The following is a 16,539-nucleotide window of genomic DNA, read 5'->3' on the forward strand; positions in this document are numbered from 1 at the left end:
GGCTAGCCAGTACTGTCAGATGGCTTTTGTTTGCAAGCCTGAACCATATCAGCAGCTTTCAAAACCAAAACAGAAGGAAGACTGGCAATGATTGGTACATCCGAGAGGACATTTAGGGGACACGCTAGGTAGCAGTAGGACTACATTTAAGATTATCTTTACGGCTCAGGCATCCCTGGCATCATACTGCAGCTTGTTCTGCATTTCACTCCTTCATCTTGTGTCTGTGCATGAACGGGAAACTTCCCATTATAGGGCTGATCCTTCAGCACCTTTCTGCAGTGCTAAATGCAGGTTTTACAAACTGGTCAGAGAAGGTTATTAAACATCCAGCTATTTAACTGTGGTTTTACGTGGATAGCTTTACTAAGGCTTTTTCTGCACCTTCAAAACTGAAATCCAGCCTGTGTGCATCCAGCCACTGCACTCCTGGCCCCTGGAGCAGGAGGAGGTTTGCTTGCGTGATGTGAGCCAGGAGGCTGGGGAGGCTCCAGCCTCCTGCCCTGAGGAAGAGGCCGGTGCCAGTCTCGAGAAGCACCAGCGTGTTTGAGAGAGAGGTGGACCAAGGGGATGAATTTAATGATCAGAGAGAGTAATCAAATTATAGCCCCCCTTCTTGTTCTCCTTTGCCCCCCCCCCCCCCCGCCCCACCTCCCCTTGCACGGTGAGACCATCTTCATAATCTTTGGGAACAGAGAGCTGTGAAGTTTGGCCAGCTTGCGGTTGGGTCTTGATGAATTGGGTCAATCTATTGTTATTTTCAAGCGCACTTCAACGTTCACAGGAGCTAAAGGTGCATTTCTGTGAGCTTACCTGGTGAGCAGCCGTCAGCACGTAGCAGCACTGTATGTTGTTGTTTGGATGTTGGTCTGCTTAGCATAAGCCCCGTGAAGAGATCTCAGCGAGGAGAGGGTGCCTGGCCATTGAGATTTGGCTGGAGTTAGCACGATGTTGTGTTTTTCAAACTAAAGTCACTCTCACTAAAAACAAAGCAGTAACGCGGAGGAACATCTGGTGTGAAACACGGGAGAAAGGTTTCCAGCTGAGTCTGTGAGAGGTTTGTCCACATCCAATTGGATGTGAATGTTAAAAAAGGAAGAGAAGAAGAAATGCTGAATCTCTAGATTTCAGCTGATGCAAACAGATGTTCAGTTCGGACATTTGGGATGCTGCCTGCATGCATGGGAAGACATGCAGGAAGGGAAAACGTCTTTCCTAGGTGTAACATGCTCTGACATACTGGGCAAAGTTGAACTCTAAGGGCTGCAGTCTATATTGTATCCATTTAAGTACTTTTCTCCCCGTATTCAGACAAAATCTTATGAAAATTCTACTCAGACCTATAACTTTATGTTGTTTTTAGATATCCTGCAAGAAACATTGGTAAAAAAACCCCCATATGTTTTTTATACTGCAAGTGATTGAAACAGCCAGAAGTGGTTAATATTTTATGGACCGAGGAAAAAGACTAAAAAAACAAGAAGTCTTCTTAGTGATATAAGCAATAGAGCAAAATCTGTAGACGCTTTGCTTTTTGTAAAAGTGTAGAATATGCTCCTTTTGATTTTTAGTTGAAAAAGCAGTTGTTGGCAAATTGGAATACAAACACTTGCCACAGTCAAAAATTCATATTTCATCCTTTCCTTTATTTATAATTAAAAAAACCAGCACTTGGCTATCTCAGTACGGCTCTGTGTGTGGGACTGTATGTTGTGTACTAGATGCTTGTCTAATTAATAATGGGTATACAGCACCCATAAAGTCAGCCTGGTTAACTGTTCCACTTAATATAATACCATCCAATGAATAGATGAATTAAGCTGATAAGCAGCTGAGCAAGCTCCGTTAACTGCTTTGTGCAAATGAGAAGAGAACGATCCTAAAATGTCACCAATCATTTATTGCAACAGCAATTACAGGCACAGACAAATTAGGAATTTCAATTATTTTTGATGGCCAGGGTGCCCAGCATTTGCTGTGCAACCGCAGTAGTTGGTGTTAGCTGAAAGTCATCCCTAAGGTAGATTAAAAATAAAGAACCCTGATAAATTGGTCTAATCGATCTATTTGTCTCTGAGAGTGGTCCCCAAGCCTTTCTGGCCCCTAGGTGAAATACTGAGCAAGTAAATCATGTACTAGTGGTCAACACCATGCTGTGTTCTTCCCGGCAGCCTCAAATTTAACTTTTTAAATTTTCTGTGACTGGAGCACTGGAAGGTCTTGCTGCCAACGTGCTGTACACAAGCCACAGATCTAAAATAAATCTGGCAAGGCTTTGTAGACAACTGCTGTCTTGCATTAAAAACCTAAAGCATCCCAGCTTTCAGCTTGATTAGCCACCTCTCTGGTTGTAAAACCAGCGGACATGCAAAGGAGTGACATGACACGTCCGAAGGAAAGACCATGCCAAGTGACGGGGGATTCAGTTCTCCAACATCCACAGTGACAGCCTGAGCAGCCACTGAAAGTTTAAGTGTTTGTTTAGGTTTAATAATTCATACCAAGTAAGAGTGGTACTACGTCTGGGCCCCGATTCAGCACGCTCCCTGCACAGGGGTCCCGCCGGTGCAGGGCTTTGAGCAAGGGCCACGAGCCATGTTTCACTCTAGGCTGATGCTGGATGAAGCTAAACGGATCTTAAATAAGTCATGTGTTACGATTCGTTATGGTTTATAATAAATCAGTAGATATTACCTTCACAAACAGGAACATGTCTCAACAAATGTTGGGGTATTTAATAATTATGGATGGTTTGGATAAATTCACTTATCTGCTGGGTCTTCAGCAGCAGTTTTGCTTTACAGGTCTGCTTTTACTCTGCTGTAGTAGTTGTTAATGTACATACAGATATACAGATATAGTGTGTATTCTGTGGAAACGCTGCGTTTGCTCTCAGCTGCTATTGACCTCTGTGGGAAACGAAGGCGCCGAGCCCTTTGCAGTATTGAGCCTGGGGAAATACGATGTTTATTCTTCTGAGAAGGCGGGAGAGCTAATAAATACTTGTAGGAATGCTGTGCAGAGACAGAATATGAGAATGCAGAAGATGCTTGTACTGAGGCATGAAATACTGACCTTTCCACAGTCTAGAACTCTCAAATCATTATATATGATCATGTTTGTGTATATTGCGAATCTTTTTTTTCCCTCCTTGGCATCTCAAGTGAGAATTATGGCAGGTTCCTTAATTTAAGGAACAGTCCCAGACTGTTACTCAAACAATTGCATAATGTGTTTTGGGATTAACATGCTGTCAGCTTGATAACTGCTTAGGGACCTTTGTTGTCAAGGAGAAAATAGCCCTGAACAATATTCTAGTCTCTCTGTTGTAAAAAGTAATCGTCAGCCTCCTTCGCACTCTGCCGTGAGAAGGAAAAGCAAGGGCTGGTTTGTCATAGGCAGGCAGAGTTTTAGGACAGAGCTGAATCGTGACCAGGTTGTCTTTGTGGGACAGAGATGTCCATGCTCAGCAATCTTCATGATTGTTCTTCATCAGAAAGAATCAAAAATAAACATCTTTTTGTTTAAATCTGGAGTCGCAGTTTAATGTTTAAGAGCTTCTTCATCCTCCAAAAACTGATGAAGGGTCCTTCTGGCTTTCAGCCAGCGATGACAGGTATAGATTTAATCTTGGTTGCATTCAGGATCCCAAATAACCTGATGCTAGTAAAACCAGAACACCAATAAAAAGGACATAGTGAGAAAAATTGTTTGTGTGTGCTGTATTTGATTAAGATTGCCTGAAAGGAAGCAATTATGAATGTGCACATATACAGTTGTTTTCCATTGATTAATGATTTTTTTGTGTAACTTGAAGTCAATGAAAAGATTGTTTCTTTGACCTGTATGTTGTAAAGGAACATGGTGGAGAAATACAGATGGATACAACAAAGACGAACCGAGGCTCAGCTGAAGATAACTGCTTTAGCTAACTGCTGCAAGAAGTGCAATGAGTATATGAATATGTATATTTATCAGAAATTATTTTTTTCTACAGATCCCACAAATCAGTTATGCCTCAACTGCACCAGAGTTGAGTGATGACAGGCGCTATGATTTCTTCTCACGTGTGGTTCCACCAGATTCCTTCCAAGCACAAGCAATGGTGGACATTGTGAAAGCTTTGGGATGGAATTATGTGTCCACTTTGGCATCTGAAGGGAATTATGGAGAAAAAGGAGTCGAGTCCTTCATGCAAATTTCCAGAGAGGCAGGTAGGCAACGCCCATCCTCCCTCCAGCAAACGCTATAGAAGTAATGAATGTTATTTTGTACCAAATGTTACATTATTTTTCTAGAACATATATTTGATTCTAAAGCTGCTCCGGTTCTTTGCAATGCCTCTGTAATGGCTCCTAGATACTCTCATTCCTAAATTGCTTAAGGAGTTTCAGAGAGTTTGAAACCTTAGTGGTTTTTCAGTCATTTCTGGAGAAAATAGAAAACTCTGAGTTTTATCAAGCTCCTACTATTCCACTGGACGGCATTATATTATGTTGACATGGGTAGAAGACAGATTTTAAAATGCTGAGCTTTTATCTCTCCACAGCTAGAAATTCTGTGAAGACTGCTTGTTACCAGACATTGACTTGTGTCATACTATTGCTGTTCACCTTTCAGATCGCTGCCTGATTTGTATTGCTTTTCTTTAGCGTTTCTCTTGACCAATTCAGTTGAGAAAATTCATAATCTTTTACCTGAAGGCTCAAAGATTACTGGTCTGGGATATGGAGGCAACAAACTCAGCAGTATGGTGCGAGGCACATCACACCTTTGGTGTGATGCATCACGTTTTTCGTGTTACTGGTTTCATTCAGTGGTGTCCCAAGAAGGCCAAACTGTGTTGGACAATGTCATTGTCAGTGAGAGACGTTCCAAGAGGACAGGGAAATCCTGTGTCTTGCGCTGGGTCAGGCTTATGGTCTCGAGTTGAACCATGATAATTTTGTTGACAGAAGTCACTAATTTTACAGCTTGCTTTCCTGTTCTGGTACAAAACATAGAGCAGAGCTGTCTTGAAGGTGTGACTGCTGCGTCAGTGTGCTCATACCCTTATCCGGGTAACTTACTCTTCAGGGTAAATAGCTCTAAATTTCCCCAGAGACACCAGAACATAGGAGGACTTTAGATGGCACTTCAGGGAATACAGGTATAAATCCATGGCAAGCTGATTTGCAATCCAGAATCATAAAGGTTTGAAAACTGAAATATTTGAAGTTGGTTCCTGTACCGGTAAGGAAAAATAAGCGGAAGACGTAATTCGTTATTGGTGATATATGCAAGGCCCATCTCCAGAAGCGTACAATGATATATCCTGACTGGGAACCCATCGTCACTGCACAAGAATAAGCTCTATTGTATTCCCAAAATGAACTCACAGATCTCCCACCCTGTAACTGCCCTGGCATTGCGTTAAATAAAAACAGCATAATGCAATCCACAGTTCACTTAATTACATAAATCACCAGCCAGATTAGTAAGTGCATGAAAGGAAAGGACTAGGACGGGACAGGCATTGCTCTGAGGCAGCCATCGGAGGTTTCCATCTCCTCGGTTGTTGCAAAGCTGGTTCCACAGCATACGCTCTGCTTTTGCAGATTGCCTGCGTTATCTGTAAGGTGGAACATCAGCTCGCTCCCAAGCTGCCACGGTGCAGCTGACGGATCGCTCTTGGCAGCGTCATCCAAGGACTGAGTGGAGAAGACAGCGGCGCTTAGAAAAAAGGGGCTTTAGAGGGGGGATCCGGAATTGTTTCATTATGTTGATATCACAGAAGGAAGCTATATTTACATAATTTGTCTGTTCGTTCAAATGCATATTTATGTGGTATTAAAGAAAATGGTTTTGGATTTAATACTGCAGGAAGTGACAAATGCCAGTGTTCATACTTTATTTACAAATATCCGCTGTTGCAAAATCATACCAGAAATATGTTCTCTATGTCAAGGACAAACTCTAGCTGAATAATACTGCATTATTTTACAGACCTTCTGTAGAATTAAATTAATGATAGAAGCTGTTCATATGGTCAACATGTAATTCAACATCCTTCATAAAAAATAAAGCATAAAACCAAAAGAATACCCTGCGTAAAACAGCTTTGCATGCAGGGTGATATAGGTCACGCCTACAAGATTAAGACACTAACAGGGATAGCGCATAAACTTTCCTTCGTACACACAGCCTGCCTTATCTGGAAACTGGAATAATCCAATCCCTGGTGCTGCCTCTGATTCAGTACAGCCGCTTTTTCTTCTTAGGGCTGTCCTGAACTTTTTTGTGTTACACAGATAAGGCTTAGGTGAAGTTCTGAGGGCATTTAATACCTGTCAACAAGTTCCCTGAGTTTTTAAAACCCTGGGAAGTGTAAGAAGATCGTGTTGTCTAGTTATTTAATGGAGCAGTGCTGCCTGGAGATATAGGTCCCTGACCTTGATCCCCTACAGGGAAATGGCACCTTGTCCCCCGACTTCGGGGATCTGTTGTCACCATCTCCCAGGTGCTGTTTTTGGGGGGTCACGTTGCAATGGGATTTGCCCGTGCACGGAGATGGTGTTGAGGGTGCAGTGATTTTGGGGTTGCTTTCCTGGTGCTTGATGTGGCTGTGCCTCCTTGGGGACATTTTATGCAAAAGAAATGATTAACCAGGCTGTCAGGTGATTGCTGTAATATCAGGGTTTGGAAAGAGCCTCCTGAAGAAGCGATAAGCAGCAGTGGTTTTACTGACTCATGGCTGTGGTGTCGTTAGTAGCTCTTGATCTATCTATTTAAAAACATTTGAGTGGTCAAGGGTCGTGTCTGAATGCATGAAGTGAACAGTCCTCTCTAATGAGGAACAGAAGGGACAGGAGGTTTCACAAGATAGAGAAGTATTGCCAAGATCAGTGTACTTCAAGTATTAAATATATTTAAATGGGTCCAAATATACGTGGCCTGACTGAGGTGTGTAATTATGCAGTATCTTTGCAAAAGCAGTCAAGCACGGCGATGTGTGCTGTGCCATTGTAACACTGCAGGGACGCGGAGGAAGGGATGGGAGAGCACACTCGTGACGATCCTGCTGCTGCCATGCGAGTAGATTAATGTGGTGCTTGGGGCGCCAATCAAAACTCACACTAATTAGAAAACTCATGCCAGAAGCAACAGAAATGCAACAGCAGTGGGAGGAAGTTTTTTCCTTAGTCAAAAGATCCAATTCTTCTGGAAATCAAGGAGGCTGTGGATTACCTGTTCTTCCCAACTCGGAGGGCATACTCAGCATACCCTGCAGGGACGTGGGGAGGATGGAGGACAGGAGAGGGGTTTAAGTGGTAAGGCACGGTTTATCTCATTTTCCACTTAGCTAAAACATGTGATGTTCATCAGGAGGAGTTGTGCTATACTTAAAGCATTGTCCATTTAATTTCTGTGTTTAGGCTTTGTTCTCGCTCAGGGTTTGGATGCTGTGTGTATTGCCACAGTTGCCTGCTCAAAGCAGGTATCAGAACCCAGCAAGGCTGCAGCGAGACTTGCAAAAACACCACGTCTGTGTGCAGGTGGACTTGCTAATCCTCTGCTCTCAAACCCAGCAGCCCAGCATGCAAGTAAATAAGCAAACGAAGTAGTGGCACAATAAGCTCTGTAACCTGGTGCAAATGAGGGAATGCAATAGGTGCATATATAGCTCCAGGTGGTTTTAGTCCTGGCTTCTTCATGCTGCCTAGGCTGTGACAAGATGATGCAGCGTTGGCCGCAGTTTGCTGTTTGAGAGCTTTCCTGGCTGTAGGGATTTCAGAGCCAGTGTGAATCCTGCCCCCCGTGACCCCCTTTTAATGAGCAGAAGAATGGCGTTGGGAGAGGTGTCAGAGCAGGGGTCCTCGTGTCGGTTCTCCCCTACGTGGTCCCTCAGGACCATGCGCATCTGCCAGGAGCAGGAACAGCCCCGGAGCAGAGGTAATCGGTCGAAGTTTGAGACACACCGGCAATAAGCAGTCATTATTAGCTCTCAGACAATGGCCTTGTATCTCATAATCAGTGTATTTTGGCAGAAAAGAAGATTTAATCCATAGGTACCAGCACATTTATTATCTTTGGCCTCGAATCTGTAGCAGCTAATTATCCTAAATTCAGTGTTTTATCCAAACCTGTTTCTGATTCAACCAAGATCTTAGGAATTGTGAGGATGAGTAGACAGTGCTTTCCTTGCTTAGTTTTCAAATATGCTTTAGTATATAAAGACTTTGCTTGATCCTTTGAGTTAATAATTCTTCACAAAGTGACTTTTATTATGAGTACTTCAAGCGAGTTTGAATATGTCATTGTGGCAGGAGATGAAGATTTGAAACATGCTTTGCAGTCTGTGGGATTAATAAATTAGGGGAATGGTCTAATTATGGAAAATCTAAAGGACAATTTCAGATTATTAATTAAACTACTGAATACTTGAATTTCAAATATTAATTAATCTTTGATTTTTTTTAAAGATTAATCTGTACCAGAAGGTTAATTGCTATCTGTAAGAAATATATATATTGAAGTTGTTCGCAAAAGACCACTTGAATGCCTCTTAACAGGTAAATGAAAGATTTAGTATGCATTTATTCATCTTTTTCTCTCCAAAAATCACCCATTTTCACAGACGAGTACACTGGCTGCTTTGCTTGTGGAGACTTTGGTGCTCACTCCACAGGCTGCAGCCCAAATGGTGTAAGGAAGGGGATGCCCAGCTCTGCAAACCCGTACGTCTGCTACCTTCACCTCTTTCTTCTGCCTTTCCACAGCGCCCTTGTCCAACGCCATCTCAGAAATAAGTATGTCCGCTCAGCAAGGCTGATTTTGAGCACAGTTCTGCTTGTTTGCACAAACTAGACCTGTTGTATTGTACAGAGCAGCGTGTCAGTAACAGAGCATCTTAACCTACAAACTAAGAATTAATTAGTTTAGATGATGATGTTCTCAGCCGTTTGGAAGGACTGGACAAGAAAAATTCTGGAAAATCATGTCTTTTTTCTCTGTGTACTAAAGACATGAAAAAAAAAGGATTAAAGCTCTTGTACCAGTGTGCTGATATGATTATATATACTGAAGTTTCTTCTGAAGACTTTTAGTTGCGGTGTCGTATTTGTTAAAAGGCTATCATCACCTTGACAGAACAAAAAAGCAGAATAAACTTTAATCCACTTTAACATAGGAAGCACAACACTTGCAACAGTCTCTTTATCTTTTTTCTCTTTTTTTTGCTGAAGACTTTTTGAAATATTAATTTCTTTAATTCTTCTGTCTGCATGATCCTTGAGTGCAGCGCAGACGTCTGTAATGTAAGGTTGAGAACATCTGCATGCAGCAGGGATGGCCTAGATGCACAAGCTGCAGGAGCTGAATTTCCTTAGAAACAGAAGAAACATCAAAAAACATTCATTGTCAGGGCAAAGAAGAGACGCCTGAAATTATGAATCCTTCTCCTTTTTTTTTTCGGCAGTGATACTGAACAGTATTTCTTTTCTATCCCCCCATTTACACTTGACTTTCCCTTTTATCTTGTTTTTCTCAACTTTATATTTGCTAGTAAAAACCGTATGTATACACACATGTACATACCTATATGAGACACATTGCCTTTACGTCTAATAAGTGTCGCTCCACCTAAATCAGATGAACCACTTTTTTTGCATGCTGTTATAATCTGTGCATTAACTAGTATAATCTCCTAATGCATTGGTTTCTTTACAAATTACCTACATACAATTAAATACCTCCTACAGAAAATACTTTCTATGGGTCTGTTATTGGTAGCAAAGACTGTTTCAAACCTCTTTAGCCACATAAATTTGAAAATATGACAGCTTTTCCTAAAGCCTTGGTATTTGTTTTCTACCCTGACTTGTGTTTCTATAAAGATCTGAATCTTTTGATTCGGGTTTTTGGTGATCTGAATCATCTCATGACACTCTCTGTGAAATCCTCAATGTGGTATATCATCATATGGTGCTCTAATTTGGTACTTACTGTCTATGGAAGCTGACACTGTTAAAAGCCAAGAGCTGCTGTATCATCCCTCAGTGATTCACACAGCATTTTTGTAGGCTCCTGTAGGTCTGTTCAACTGCCTGCTATGATCCTGAATCTGCATTTTTGTAACAGAACTTATTTTTTGTGCTGTCTGTTGGGAATTCCGTTAGCACAAATTACTGCTGGATAACATGAGAGAGTTAAATCATTGCTATGAGGGAGTTGTACAACTGTTTTAAGAAGGGAGAGGAGACTATTCTGTCTGTATATCTCAAATAGAGTACTGATTCCTATTGCCAAGTAGAAAATCCTGATTTTTTTTTTTTGTCTTACATTCTGATGTTAATGAAACATCTCTCTTTTTTTCTTGATCCATTAAAGCCCTACTGAATGGGTTTAGAATATTCATTACAAGGAGCAGTCACTTTACAGCATAACCCAAGGTTAAAAGTAGCCCAAAAATGAGAAAGGAAGGTGAAAAAAGTTAGTGACGTCACTGTGATGTGCTGTGGTGGGCAACGATTGCATTGGCTGTGTTAATAATTAACAAATACTTACGATTTATTAGTGAAGCTTTGCACAGCATTCTGTCAATGGGTGATACCACACATCATCCAACGATGCCCAAAATTTATGATCTATGATTTCTGTTCTTTGTGGCAGCCAACAGAACCCAACTTTTAACAGAGTCACTGTTCGAATATTCATTTGAATGAGTCATTGTTTTGGAAGAAGATGGGCTAAGATGTTGTACTGTCCACCGTGATGCCTATTTATTTGTTTAGCTGAAGGAATAACGTTTTGCAAACTGCGTTCATTGGATCTCCCTCTGCCATAACCCAAGGGGCAGAAACCCTCTATAGCATTTCAGTTAGAGCAATCAGCTGAGCTTACGTGTCGACACATTGGTCTACAAATATGTTTTTGAAGTGCCGTCCAAAAACCATCCTAAGAAAACCAGACATTGTCAAAGTGGTGTTTAGCATGTACCTCAGGTGCTGCCACTTCAGGGAACAGCAGCTCTCGGGAGGGTCACAGACCCCCGTGCTTTTATGGAATTCGAGGGTATAGAGCACAGTCCGAGGTTTATGGAGTTTTCTACTGAAATTGGGGAACTGATGGGAACTGGGGTTGTTTAGCCTGGAGAAAAGGAGGCTGAGGGGAGACCTCATCGCTCTCTACAACTACCTGAAAGGAGGTTGTAGCCAGGTGGGGGTCGGTCTCTTCTCCCAAGTAACAAGCGATAGGACGAGAGGAAATGGCCTCAAGTTGCGCCAGGGGAGGTTTAGATTGGACGTGAGGAAAAATGTCTTGACTGAAAGAGTGGTGAAACATTGGACCAGGCTGCCCAGGGAAGTGGTGGAGTCCCCATCCCTGGAGGTATTTAAAAGATGAGTAGCTGAGGCACTTAGGGACATGGCTTAGTGGGTGGTGGTGTTGGGTCGACAGTTGGACTCGATGATCTTAGAGGTCTTTTCCAACCTTAATGATTCTATGATTCTATGATTCCCAGTGAATTACTGGTCCTGCAGACCACGCTCCCTTTGGTGCTTTTCTGCCTGGTGGGCGGCTTGGTGTCCGCAGGAAGGGGTGGAGGTCTTTGGGGGGATGGAGAGGCAGCAGTGCAGGGCTGCTCCTTTGTCTTTGATTGTGTTAAATGATTATACTTTCTGATGGGAACGGCCTTTATTCATTTACTTGAGGGCCTGTTGTCTGGGTCATATATAGCAAAAATAAATATATAAACCACTAATGAAATAAAGTCATTTATATCGAAGCACTTCAAGTGGTTTCCATTTTTCTTTCTATTTTTCTCAAATATTTATGCAGCTGTCCCTTTTGGTATTCAGTGATGTTATGTTAAATAACAATGTTATGAAATCTATTATTTTCCTTCCTATGTTTTGTCAAATAACAAATGTTTTGTCATTTCGGAAAAAAGTCAAGAAAAATTGCCTTCTAAAGTTGTACCAACCTGTGTTGTGTGCTGCAGTCTGTCAGGTTTAATAGGTTTAATAGGATTTTCTTTTAATTCTAACTGATCTAGGAGAAGATGCACTGGACTTGATCCTCAAGGGTGTTTTGGATTGCATTTAGAGTTAAATAGTATACTTCTGACAGTGGAAAAGAAAAAGCAAAGTGTATCTCTGCAAAGCAAATCTGTTATTCTGTGTGCATGGTCTATGCTGCTGCGGCTTTCTTTAATAGCTTGTGAGAAGTGATGTTGTTTAGAGGAGTGAATGGGTGATGTCCTCAAGGTGATGATTGGACTTCTGACTTCCCTGTGATATTGGGTAAAACTCATTAGGTGCCCGGCTTAGATGTTGAGAAACCCTCTAGGCACCTGCCTGTATTTTTAGGTTATCAAAACATTGTGAATGCAATCGTCATCTCTTTAGCGAGGCATCTCCCTACCTAAGACATAACAGATGTCCTAAGTTAGTTGGACATCTATTTCTCTCTCTTGACTACACAGGGGGTGCAGGCACCAAATATAAACATGTCATTAAAGAATTTGAATTTAAAACCAAATACATCCAAACATTGGTATGTATGTGATATATGTATCTTCCTATCTTTTGTCATCATTTGAAGATAAATAGCTGGTGTGGATTTATAGAGTTCTTACGATCTTATTCAGGAAAGCAGTGAAGCTGATGGGCGTTCGGAACACGTGGTTTGGGTACGTACCTGGTAGCACTGCAGCATCAGAAGCCCATCTGCCCGAATAGCGTTATAATTCTGTGATGGAACTAGCAGGGGTCTGAGTAATTCCTCCTTCTCAAACAGACGAATGAAAAATCAATAACGTAGAGTTTGGGGAGAAGGAAAGCGGTAAAGATATGACATTATGATTACCTTTGCATCTGCTTATGTGAAATCTGAGACCAGTTCCATGCTGATACGTGCAGAAACTTGCACTCCGTCCTCCTGAATGATCTCACACAGCTGGTTTCTTGGCGAAGTATTACTGGATAGCTGTAACAGGCTGCTGTCACAGTTACAGCGTAAGTCGCTTTAATCATAAATATCTGCCTTTTTATGGCATTTATTGAACATTTGGAGATTGCATTTCAAGGACAGAATAAAATTGAAATAGGCAATTCTTGTTACTAAACAAATAACTGCCAGCATCTTTAAAAATGTTACCCCAAATTTAATAAAACATTGCTTTTGGGTTATGTGAATAAGTATCACGTGGATCAGCTGAAAACAATTGATTGGTTAAGTCCTCGTTATTTCAAAGCAGAGACGTGTATTGTTGAGCCTTTATTTTTACCAGGAAAGTTGGACACCCCCGGGGAATGCTCCTGCATTTTGCAATGTGCATGCCCCATGATGCAGAAGCGAAGAAGTTGGTTTGATACAGATTCAGGAAGTTAGTCATCCCGATCCAGTTTTTCTCATTTGTTCTTTGAAAGGTTTTCTGCATCTCAAGGGTAATACTTTCCTCTTGGTAAAGATAGCAGTATGGACCAGAATCAAAGCAAGAGCATTCGTGTTTGTTCTGCATCCATCTTCTGCTGGGAAGAATAGACATTTGCTAAAAAATGGTGGTGGGAATGTTAGGGGAAGGGACAAAAAGTATGTTAATGTGCATTAGGAAGCTTGAGGAGAAGGTCCTAGTGAAGTGCAAAAGCTGACGTTGTTTTGGGGAGGAGTTGGGGGAAAGGAGGGAGTTCAGATTTACTGAACAATAAAAGGAAGGAACAAGTCTGTGGAAACAGCAAGACAGGTATGAGGATTAGGAGAAGGAGAGATGAAAGGCCATAAAATGAAGGTTGATAGAAGTGGCTGGGGTGGGAAACATTGAGTCACAGCAGGGGAAAAAAAACCGCTATAGGTAAGGAAGACTTGCCATAGAGAGTGGGCTAGAAAATCATATTTGTTTCACCAAAAAAATTAATGATTTCAGAAACAGAATTGACTTTGATTGTGAAAACTTAAAAATTCTTTCCCAAGTCCATTTTTTCTGCCAGGGGGCAGTGAAACCAGACTTCCTAGATGATTGCATCTGAGTGCCTTCGCTCCTCGCTACACTTTTTTCCTGCCTCCCAGCCTGCCCGGGGGGAGAAGTGGAGCCTGTGAATCCTGGCTCCCATTTCACCTCCGCCTACAGTGCCTATTCCAGTGTGTGGTGCAAAGCGTCTTGTCAGTTTTCCTGAAGGAATAAAATGAATTTCATGAAAACCTTCTGCAGAGGAAGCCCCTGCTGTCATTTTGACTTTCCCCACGGAAAACAGAAATATTGTGATTACACTGAGATTTTCCCATGGGATACGTCTGTTTTGCAAAGTAGGATGAATTTGTTGGAACGTCATTTGGGACCAGCTCTAAATGCATTTCTGAATCTGAAGGGTAATATATAATCGAACGCAGTAAGTTATTCCAGTTTCTGTCACTGAAATCCTGCATCCCAGGAGGAAATACAAAATATTGCCTCATCTTGTACCTTCCATACTTCACAGTCCCTTTTCACTTTGTGCTAATGCAAAGAACAGCTTTCATAGCCGTGGGGGAGTAGCAGCACATAAATAATTCTAAGATGCCTCTTCCATCATGCGCCCTCCCCTGCCTTCTTCATTCCTTATCCTTCCTCAGACAACAGAGGATGACAAACGTCCTGAACCCTTCACACTCTTGGAAGATGACTTTCATGCATTGCTAGTGATCTTCAGGCATGCCAAAAATATTCCCCGGTCTGTCTCCAAAGCGATCTAAGCCTTCCTCAGACCAGCTTCCTTGTGTAGAAAAAAAAGATCAATGAGAGAGTCACTCTAACCGGGTATATGCACCCCGCTTTGCAAAATCATAGCAGGTAGTAAATTATGATCAATGGAGTTTATACTCTTTTCTTACACGTTCTTAGGAAAGTTATTTATCAAGGCAGTGTTTGAAATACCCAGACTATTTGCTCTAGTATATTCAACAAGATATCTGAGCTGAAAATATGAACTGCAATATGGCATTTTAAGTGGTTTACACATATAGCCAGGATGATGGGAAGATATACATACACAGTTTATATTTCAGGCTGTTCTGTTTCCTTTCTCTTTGGTGTTTCAATATTCATATATTTTTAATCTGTAAGGAATCAGAAGGCCATCTAGCTTGTTCTCATAATGGAGACTATTGGCATTATTTTAACACTTTACCAATGTTCATTATTTAAACAAAAACCTCATGCTGACAATACCCCTCCCTCTTTCCAGGCAGGTGCCTCGGCTGGTCCTGTATCATGCGATGCTGCAGGTGTTTACAGCAGCACACGTAACCTGACGTGCTAGCAGCAAATCGCCCTGTGCGAATCACGGGGCTTTCAGTATTCCCTGTTCACATCATTTTTGGCCTGTTAATAATGAAAAGTTGGTAAAAAAGCAAATTATTCCATTATTTTATTATCAAAAAAAGGCTTAACATGTATTTCATTGTGTAAACACAGAGAAGAAACAGATTAAACTTTGGGTACTAGAAAGGCAACTCATACAGATGTTAATTTGAAATTTGAATTGGATTTTATGCTGACACTGGATGCTGCAATACACACTGAAGCTGTCTCCTTACTCATGATAAATGGCAACACTTCCCTGGGTTGCTGTTTGTTTGGGAGAGCCCCAGTATGACAAAGAGAGTAGGCATCTGTAGTCTAGATTTGTTTTTAAACTAAGATGTTCTGCTTAAGGTTAGACACAGATTGTCTTTGCAGCCTGTGAAACGCGTATCACTTGCAGGAAACGCGGCTGCAGCGTGGGTCCCTCGGGGGCTCCAGCTCCTCTCCCCAGCGAGCTTGCTGCCTTCCTTTAGGCAAATGCCGCCTGATGTAGGATTTAAAAGAGCCGATGAAGAACGGCTGGGAGCTTGTCGCGCTGCTCTGCTCACCCGCCTAAGGCAGGGAGCAATTCTGATCGACCGTTCCCCCGTTTCTGAGCTTGAGCTCTGGTGTGTCCGTACGTCCTGGTGCTGCTTCACAAGAGCGAGTGCCACGTTCTTACGGTGACGGTGCTAGGTGAGCCGGTTCTCTGGGTACCAGCACATTCCTGCCGATGGCCCGGCTCTGGGATAAGGGAAAGTGGCTTCCTATGAAAAATAAAAAGTAGAAGTGTTTCAGGTAGCTGCTTTACGATGGAAGATTTTATCCAGATGCGGAAAGTCTGGAAGTGGCTATCTCAGGCTACGATCAAGAAAATACTCTCTTTAAGCATTGGTTGAAGATAAATTATAATTTAATTCCCTGAATGCATTTTGTTTCTCCCCTTAATTTCACTAATCCACATGTCTAATCAACCCTTTAATTAACTCTCAGTTTATCTTATATCTATATTTTGTTCCTTTTCCAGCCTCATAGGGTTTTTTTTTTCCTAAAATCACTTTGTTCTCTTTCTTCACAAGTGTCCCCAGCGCTGTCCTTTGGAACCCCGCCTGTTCTGCTTGTCCAGGAGCCCCCCAAGACAGGACTGACGTTCAAGCTGAGCAGAGCAGAGAGGAGGCAGCTGTGCTCCTGCCCGTCTGCTCTGCCAGCTTCTGCGGAGCTCTACTGTACCTGCTGCTGCA

The 16,539-nt window shown here is 42.0% G+C and overlaps 1 protein-coding gene across 3 annotated transcripts in view; it reads left to right on the plus strand.

The window, feature by feature from the left end:
* Positions 1–16,539, plus strand: part of GRM7 (glutamate metabotropic receptor 7) — a 317,851-nt gene that overhangs the window by 106,187 nt on the left and 195,125 nt on the right. For all 3 annotated transcript variants that reach the window (XM_076346707.1, XM_076346708.1, XM_076346709.1), the window contains exon 2: positions 3,998–4,214. In XM_076346707.1, coding sequence (XP_076202822.1) covers positions 3,998–4,214 — 217 coding nt within the window. The remainder of the gene's footprint in view (positions 1–3,997; positions 4,215–16,539) is intronic.

The sequence above is a fragment of the Aptenodytes patagonicus genome, chromosome 8, assembly GCF_965638725.1.
Source record: "Aptenodytes patagonicus chromosome 8, bAptPat1.pri.cur, whole genome shotgun sequence".
NCBI lineage: Eukaryota > Metazoa > Chordata > Aves > Sphenisciformes > Spheniscidae > Aptenodytes > Aptenodytes patagonicus.